Source organism: Carex rostrata, chromosome 29 (assembly GCF_964058835.1).
Source record: "Carex rostrata chromosome 29, lpCarRost1.2, whole genome shotgun sequence".
In the NCBI taxonomy this organism is placed as follows: Eukaryota; Viridiplantae; Streptophyta; class Magnoliopsida; order Poales; family Cyperaceae; genus Carex; species Carex rostrata.
The window spans coordinates 573,088-581,934 of record NC_135946.1 but is presented as its reverse complement, the minus strand read 5'-3'; the positions used below and the strand labels follow the sequence as shown (position 1 = coordinate 581,934).

At 33.7% G+C, this 8,847-nt stretch overlaps 2 protein-coding genes across 2 annotated transcripts; both read left to right on the top strand.

The window, feature by feature from the left end:
* Positions 1-202: 202 nt before the first annotated feature.
* Positions 203-1,876, top strand: LOC144546265 (UDP-glycosyltransferase 76B1-like). The gene is made up of 2 exons (XM_078294811.1): positions 203-785; positions 908-1,876. The coding sequence occupies exons 1-2, from the start codon at positions 317-319 to the stop codon at positions 1,783-1,785; spliced, it is 1,347 nt and encodes a 448-aa protein (XP_078150937.1). The 5' UTR covers positions 203-316; the 3' UTR covers positions 1,786-1,876.
* A 4,137-nt stretch (positions 1,877-6,013) lies between these two features.
* On the top strand, positions 6,014-6,675 carry LOC144546264 (histone H2B.3-like). The gene has a single exon (XM_078294810.1). The coding sequence runs from the start codon at positions 6,054-6,056 to the stop codon at positions 6,474-6,476; it is 423 nt and encodes a 140-aa protein (XP_078150936.1). The 5' UTR covers positions 6,014-6,053; the 3' UTR covers positions 6,477-6,675.
* The last annotated feature ends 2,172 nt before the right edge of the window (positions 6,676-8,847 follow it).

The window sequence follows — 8,847 nt, the reverse complement described above, 5'->3', positions numbered from 1 at the left end:
GGCGGGTATGGGCGGGTATACCCGTTAAGGGTATTATCCAACCACTAGTCAACGGTACATAACTGTCACATGGGCTGTACCGTTCCGTGCCATTTTGTGCCGGAACCGGCTCCGCTGTGCCATTTTTCCCACTCTACCTACAACTCATCATTTCTCTTTTGATTATTTCTTAGTGTATGCAACATCATGTCCCATGTGTAATTAAATATATATGTAGCATCTCTTTTGGCTAAAATTGCAACCTCCTTTCTCACTTCTCAAGTCCAAACCTCCAAAGATCACTCAACAATTCAAATAGCATTAAATATATATACTCATGGGAAAAAGAGTGCTATTATTGTTTCCACTGCCTTATCAAGGCCACATTAATCCCATGCTAGAACTCGCTGCACTTCTCCATTCTCGCGGCTTCTCCATCACTATCTTTCACACCACCTTCAACTCAATAGATTCCACCAAATACCCTTCGTACCGCTTCATCTTGGTTGAAGATGGAGAAATAGCAAACCGGTTCACATCCACGGTTGATGACACGGTGCTTCGAATGATAGCTTGGAACAATAGTTGTGAGCAGCTATTTTATGATTGTTTGACAAGTGTACTTTCGGAAAAAAATGAAGAGCCCAACGCGTGCTTGATCATGGACATGCACTGGTACAACTTGCAATATCTTGCGAATAGGCTTCGAGTTCCGACTCTGGTACTTAGGACAGGTAGCGCAGCCACTCTAAATTGGTTCATGACATATCCTCAGTTAGTCCAGAAAGGCTTCATACCAGTGCAAGGTTAGTATATATATATAGAGAGAGAGATTTCCTGCTCAACAATAACACCACTATATAGATAGACTTCTACATGTCCATTACTGTAACTAATATATTTATTTGTTGAATTCATATTTGAATAGAGTCACAACGGAACATGCCAGTAATCGAACTTGCCCCTCTCCGAATGGGGGACTTGATTCGTGTTGACAATTGCAGCCACGAAGTGTTACGTGACTTATTGACACACGAGATGGATGCTATAAGAACATCCTCAGGGGTCATTGTAAACACTTTTGATGCCATTGAGAGTACAGAGGTAGAGAAGTTCCAAAAAGCAATACCAGTTCCTGTGTTTTGTATCGGTCCTCTCCACAAGTTTACTCCGCCGGCCAGAAGCAGTTTGCTAGTTCCAGATCATAGTTGCTTAGAGTGGTTAGACACACAAGTTGTCGGCTCTGTGCTTTATGTGAGTTTTGGTAGCCTCGCTTGTATGAACTATGAGGAGTTCATTGAGACTGCATGGGGTTTGGCTAACAGTGACCAGCCATTTGTTTGGGTGGTTCGACCGGGTTCAATCCTCGGAAAGGATGAGGTTGATTTGCCTGACGGGTTCATCGAGGCAACAAATGGCCATGGGAAGATAGTCAGTTGGTCCCCACAACATGAGGTCTTGGCACATGCTGCAGTTGGTGCCTTCTGGACACATAATGGTTGGAATTCGACACTCGAGGCTATCTGTGAAGGTGTTCCCATGATCTGTAGGCCCCAGTTTGCTGATCAAATGGGAAATGCTCGATATGTCACGGATGTTTGGAAGGTTGGTATCATATTAGAGGGGAAACTAGAGAGAGGGATGATTGAAAAGGCGATCAAACGGTTAATGAGAGACGATGAATTTGGTGCTGAAATTAGGCAAAGAATGAGAGCTTTGAAACATGAAGCATCTTTATGCATCAAGAGTGATGGATCTTCTTCTATCAATATTGACAAGCTCGTCAACTTCATATCATCCTTTTAAGATTCTTTAATGCTTCTCATCAAAAATTGTTTTACTTTGACTTGATTATTACCGAACTTATATTATCAATAATTCTTACTGGTCGAAGAAACTGTGTTGTATCTATGAAAACATGCATATGATTTATTTACTGATTTTCATTATACTAAAAGGTGTTGTGCTAATTTTGATAGTATAATTGAGATCAGGACTAAATAAATTATGATAGTATAATTTTATTTTAAAGGAGAAGCTAAAATGTATAAGTATTTATATAAATTATAAAATTTTAAGAATTGAAGTGCTAATTTATAATTTATAAGAAGGGCACGGCTAAATTGCTGCCGGCAGCATTTCAGCGGAGGTGCTGCCGGAGCAATATCGTAATTTGTGATGTTCAAACAACAAATCCAAACTGTTAGATGTTTAATTTATATTAAAATCTACTTGGAGACCAAATTTTACATTTTTTGGAATTTTTTTACTATTTATTAAGCTGGTTTGAAAACCGCTGTTTTCAATACTGCAGAAATTTACTGAAAACAGCGATTTTCAAACCAGCTTAATAAATAGTAAAAAAATTCCAAAAAATGTAAAATTTGATCTCCAAGTAAATTTTAATATAGATTAAACATCTAACGGTTTGAATTTGTTGTTTGAACATCACAAATTACGATATTGCTCCGGCAACACTTGGCTAAAATGCTGCCGGCAGCAATTTAGCCGGACCCTTATAAGAGTACTAAGTCACCTCTAACTAACACATAGTTCCACCACTGAATAGCTCATTCGTTTATTACCTATCTTTTTATAAATATATTAGAAACCTAATTACTTTAAAACATTGAACCTAATTTATTGAATACGAATGTTTGAAATTTTGCAAGATATTTAGGAGATTTATATATAATAAAGCCAAGAAACTCATTGTATCATGTCATTTTTTCACCTATATATATATAGGTATGAGCATGAAATTTCAATGAACTCATTTCATCTCTAGACAAAATAATTTCGGTCAATTAATTTGTGTGGCTGAAACCCATTATCAAACCCAATGTATCATGCATTGGGCTTTGCATATCTTTTCTTTTGTACACTCTCATTATTTTAACATTTAAGCGAATTTGGTGTTTTTAGTTTGTACTTGTTGGGCCTAAAGTAGGGTGTTTTTAATTATGTTTATTAAGTATTTTTTGTGAAGTCAATTCTATTTTTTTTTTAATTGTCTTCAAATGATAAGTTTAAATTATTGATCATATATTCAGACGAAATCCAGCTTACAACAATTTTAAAAATATATATATATTGGGAAAAAAAAAGGATCTAGTTAATGGTCAGATCCATTGAAATTCTGATATTTGAAATACCGGTCCACAAAAGCGATATATATGTATAAATTTATTAATTATTTCTTGATTCAATTACTTTAATTATTTTGTTTTACATATGTTAATCAAGGATAATCCCTTGAATTGAAACTTCAAATTTCTTCAGTCTAACATGATACTTAATTTGTATTAACCAAAAAAATAAAAGATAATTTTCTTTAATAAACAGCAAATTCCATTACAACCTCAAAAGTCAAAACTAAACAAGCAATACATTAATTATATATCCTAGCAAAGAAACTTACATTAATTATATATCATCTAAATAACCCCTAATGTATACATAATATCATCTAAGAAACCGTAATTTAAAGTCATTAATCAGGCTCCAGCTGCTGCTCTATTTGTTTTCCAAGCTTTTTCCGAAATCTGAAGGTTTAAACATTTGTTATTTTCAATTTACTCCCTACACTTACATTTTTCTAAAATTGGTTTTAAACCCAGATATATTTGATAATTCAATTCAATTCAACAAAACTCTGATAGATGGCTCGTCGGAATAAAGTACTTGGCAACGCAAGCAAGATCGCTTTATTATCTAACAAAACAAAAAGAGTTTCAAATATAATTTTATTCAATTTAAGTTCAACAATAAAAGAAGAACAAATTAAAAAAATAATAATAATACCTCAGCCACACTTGTTTTCAACAGTTTGCTATTTGAGCAAGGCAAGAAAATATGAATCATGTGTTCACCTCATCAAAAGAGATGGATATCCTGAGAAAATATGAATAGAAAAAAATATTGTTTGTTATTAACTTATTATTGTAATTGTTTCTCATTTAGTTAGAAGTCCCCAAGACCCAAACTATCTTTCATTAATATAAAAATTAGTAGAAGCCAACAAAAATGTTTCCCTAAAAATATTATTGGTTGTTATTGTTACTGTTTCTCATTTAATAAAAAAAAGTCTCCTTAAAAATTATTACTTTATTGGTTTGGGATAACTTTTTGGATCCACTATCATCCAATTAAACCTAACAGAAATTAATTGAACCCAACAAAATTGTTTCCCTAAAAAGAAAAAAAAAAGTAAATAAATGAAAGAAAATACAAGATTTATTCTGCACCTGTAAGTGGCTTGACTTTGTAATTCAAATATCCAACAACTGAGACAATAAAATGAAAAATTAGAAGGAAAAACAAATTAAGCAAAACACAAAATGAGCGTGTATTAATTAATTCTTACAATGAGATTAATCTAAATGCACACCTTTTAGAAGGGACCCCCGACACACGAATGCTCTACTATATTTTCATTAACCTGATTAAAAAATAAAACAAAGGAAAAATTTATCAGCTTTTTTTTAAAACATAAATGTATATACTAATTAATTAATCATTGATCACTGTATGAAGAACCATTTTTCTTTTTCTTTTTTTATAAAAAAATGTTAGACCCAAATTGAACTGCAATTTTATTGAGAAAAACCAGTTTCAAAAGATAAGACGTACATAACAACTACAATGAATGTTGTAAAGTCAGAAAATTCTCTGAGGCTGACAAATCTAAACTCTTGATTAGAAAAAATTGCTAAGACAGATGATGCCCTCAACATGTAAAGAGGTCCTAATGTAAACATATAAACTGCAACTGTCGGCCACACATAATATGAAATTTACGTCCCATGTACCATCTTCGGGTAGGAACTCTATTGATTTCCTCAAATATCTTAACAAATCAATACATATTATCTTTTACATCTTTCATGACATGTATTATATATCTTTTTATAAATTTATTAGCAACTTAATTACTTACAAAAATGAACCTAATTTATTGAATAAAAATGTTTGAAATTTTACAAGATAATTGGGATATTTGTATAGATAAAGTCAGCAAGGAACTCATGTTACTTATTGGATCATATCATTTTAATTTTTCACCTAAAGAGGTATGAGCATGAAGTTTCAATGTACTCATTTCAACCTAGACAAGAGGGTTTTGATCATTTAATTTGTGCGGCTAAAGCCTAGAAAGAATTAATTATTAAATTTAATATATCATTGGGCTTTGGATATCTTTTATTTTGTTTGTTTGATGAAGACATGAGACAGCCCAATAATAACACTGTCATTATTTAAACTTTTAATCAAATTTGGAATTTACAATTATACGATAAATACAAGTAATTGCAATTAACTTCTTTAATTCATTCAGTTACTTTTAATTGTTTTGTTTTACATATACATTAATCAAGGGTTTCCCTTAAAACTTCAAATTGATTGTGACAAGGGGTTGGTTGTTCATGGACAAGATGATGTTGTACCAGTATTCAGTTTCAGTTTCACAGAACACATAAATGGGCTTTTTTGGGCTCTAAGAACCTCATTAGACCTTTCTGTACTTTTTTTTAGTTTTTTTATCTTATCTAAATGGGTTGCCTGTGATCTATTTATTGGTTATTTAAGAAAATGGGTTCATGTGCGTATCCTCTGAGATATCTCAACTTTTGCGTGACCGACGTGTCCGGTGTCTATTCGGGGATGGTGTGGGTGGCCGTATTATGTATGCTTTGAGATTTGTACACAACGTATTTAAACGGTTGAGATTTTCCATAAAGTCACGCAAAGTTTGAGATAACTCAGAGGATACGAATTCCAATAAAAGAAGGCACAAACAAAGCAGGAAGCCTTCAGCATGTTTTATTGTGAAGTAAAATCTATTCTGTTAATATCATTACCCTTTTGTCCTCACAAATCCCGCAATCCGATCACCTCACTAATTTCAAACCCTTGGATCTATCCTTCTACCAACCGCTAGATCTCTGCCACCTCATCGATCCGCTCCCTTTCCATCCAACCAATCAAAACTCAACCCGTTCCCTTATAAAACACCAATTCAATCGAGTCTCTCTCTCTCTCTCTCTCTCTCTCTCGAATTAGAAAAATCAGAAATGGCGCCTAAGGCAGAGAAGAAGCCAGCGGAGAAGAAACCCGAGGCGGAGAAGAAGCCCGCAGAGAAGAAACCCAAGGCGGAGAAGCGCATCCCTACCAAAGACGGGGCTGGAGGTGAGAAGAAGAAGAAGAAGAAGGCGAAGAGCACTGAAACCTACAAGATCTACATTTTCAAGGTGCTCAAGCAGGTGCATCCCGACATTGGTATCTCTAGCAAAGCCATGTCGATTATGAACTCCTTCATCAACGACATCTTTGAGAAACTTGCCACGGAGGCGGCCAAATTGGCAAGGTATAACAAGAAACCTACCATTACTTCTCGTGAGATCCAGACCTCTGTTAGACTTGTTCTTCCTGGTGAATTGGCCAAGCATGCTGTTTCAGAGGGGACTAAGGCTGTTACTAAGTTTACCAGTGCATAGGGTTTTAAGGGCTACGGTTTGATTAGGACAATTAGGGGATCTGAATGTGGTAGCTGATCTGGTAACTGTGTGTATCAGATTGTGTATATGATGGTTGGATTGGAGGAATATATATCTCTTTTATTTTGCTGGAATATGAATTGACAATTTGTTCAAGTTCTTTGTTTTGTTAATTAATTTCAATGGAATTTTACTTTCATACCTGTGCTTAATGAGGAATTATCTCACTTTTCGTTTATAATCTTGTGAAAACAATTGTTATTGAAACATAATAACTCCATTTATTGGATATGAAATGAAAAATTAAAAGGTGTTTCAGGGGTATGAAGGCTGTTACTAAGTTTACCAGTATGTTGATTTTTTGGGTTATGGTTTGATTAGAGGTTGTAGTTGTTGATATTTAAATTTTCTTTTGTAGTGATGGAAACTGAAGGAGTTGTCTGATCTGGTAAACTGTGTATATTAATGAGGAATTATTAGCCCTTTATTTTATAATTCTTGTGAAAACAATTCATTGTTGAAGCAGTATAAATCCTTCATTTGACTCAAAATTAAAAGTTATATGCTGTTATGTTGAATTAGTTAAAAATTTGGATGGTATTGTTGTATTTGGTAATCATTTGTTTTTATTCTTATTAAAATTAGTTCTAATTTTAATTTTGGAGTCATAGTTAATTGTATAAAATTTCAATTTGCATTAGCAAGGTAAAATCAGATGTAAGACTTTTATTTATTTGCTTTTAATTGCAATGTTGATTTATTGAGATCAGCAAGAAGTAAAATTGTTCTTAATTCATATTTGCATAACAATGTATCTTTCTTTCTTGGTCTTTAGTTTGATTAGAGGTTTTCTAGTTGAGGGTAATTAGGGGAATCTTTAATTTTCTTTTGTGCAAGGGTGTTATGGGGACATTATATTAGTGATCAAAACTGAAGTTGTTATCTGATCTGGTAACTGAGTGTATCAGTGTGTATATGATGGTTGGATACTTGGATTTGATGAATATGTATCTCTTTTGTTTTGATGGAAAAGTGAATGAATTGATAATTGGTTCAAGTTCTTGATTTTGTTATTTAATTTCCATTCAATTTTACTTTGATTTCTGTGGTTAATGTGGGAATTATTACCCCTTTCTTTTTATGCCTCTTGGGTAAACAGTTTATTTATTTGTTTTTAATTTGAATAAACAGTATCTTAATCTAAAAGAGACAATTGCTTTAAATTCTGGTAAAATGGTATTGTATTGAGATATTGCTGAAAGAGAAGTATTTACTGGGTATTTGAAGAAACAATTTTGCATGTTTGGCTTCATGGTATATGTATTGTTTTTATTTTGCTGGAATAGTGAATGATTTGACAATTTGTTCAAGTTATTCATCTGGTCAAAAATACAAATTTTTTTTTTTTTAGATTCTGGTACCATACAGATAGGATGACAATTTCTTAGAATTCACAGATAGGTCCTCAGTTTACCAGAAAATATAAATATAACCCGTACCAGTACATCAGGGGTGTTCTGGTACAAATTGGTACCAGCATGGAGAAACACCAGAACTTGATTTGTAATTGATACTTCATAAAGAGGTATTAAGCCAATCAACTTTTTTGGCAATGCCATATCATTGTCATTTTTATCCATTTGATTCAATTTCTCTTTGTTTATATTTCGATTGGATGCCTCTTGTATCATGTTTTTTTATTGATAAGACAAGTATTTGATGTGTCTAAGATGGCATTATAAATTCTTAAATAATATAATTTTTGGAAGTCCTGGACTTTTGGTACAAACATACGCAAACTTCATAGAATTAAAAATATATAACCCATAATGGAAGAAACCACAAATAGTAGTTTCTCATGATAAAATGAACACATATATAAACAAAATAAAGAAAAATAAATAAAAGAAAGAAAGAAAAGATTGTAGTGCCTAGTGAATTGAAAATATCCAATTGGGCCAGACTCGATCCGGCCAAATCGTGGACCACCTCCGAACCGGTCCAACCCTAACTAGACTTCTGGACCGGTTCGGACTAACTCTAGGGTTGGATCTAACAAGGATTTGGGCCAGTTTTTTGAACTAGACCTCCAAAAACCTGACCCGACTAGCCTCGACCTGAACCAACTCGAGACCCGCCTAAACCCGGACCGGATCAAACCTGAACCGAATTGGACTAAACAGAAACAATGTTGTTTCAGCCAGAAACAGTACATTGTTTTTTTTTTTAAGAAAAACCAGACTCGGATTAGATTCGGACTCAACCTGCATGCTCGGATTAGATTTGGACTTGACCTGCATGCGACCCGTGCTAATTTTGGACAAAGGTCTAGCATGAATTTGATCCAACTCCCCCAAATTAGACCCACCGG

What these genes read in the sequence shown, in the direction of transcription:
- LOC144546264 (XM_078294810.1), top strand. Translation starts at nt 6,054, where the DNA reads ATGGCGCCTAAGGCAGAGAAGAAGCCAGCGGAGAAGAAACCCGAGGCG.
- LOC144546265 (XM_078294811.1), top strand. Translation starts at nt 317, where the DNA reads ATGGGAAAAAGAGTGCTATTATTGTTTCCACTGCCTTATCAAGGCCAC. An exon ending in AGGCTTCATACCAGTGCAAG is followed by an intron (nt 786 to 907) that starts GTTAGTATATAT and finishes ATATTTGAATAG; the next exon opens with AGTCACAACGGAACATGCCA.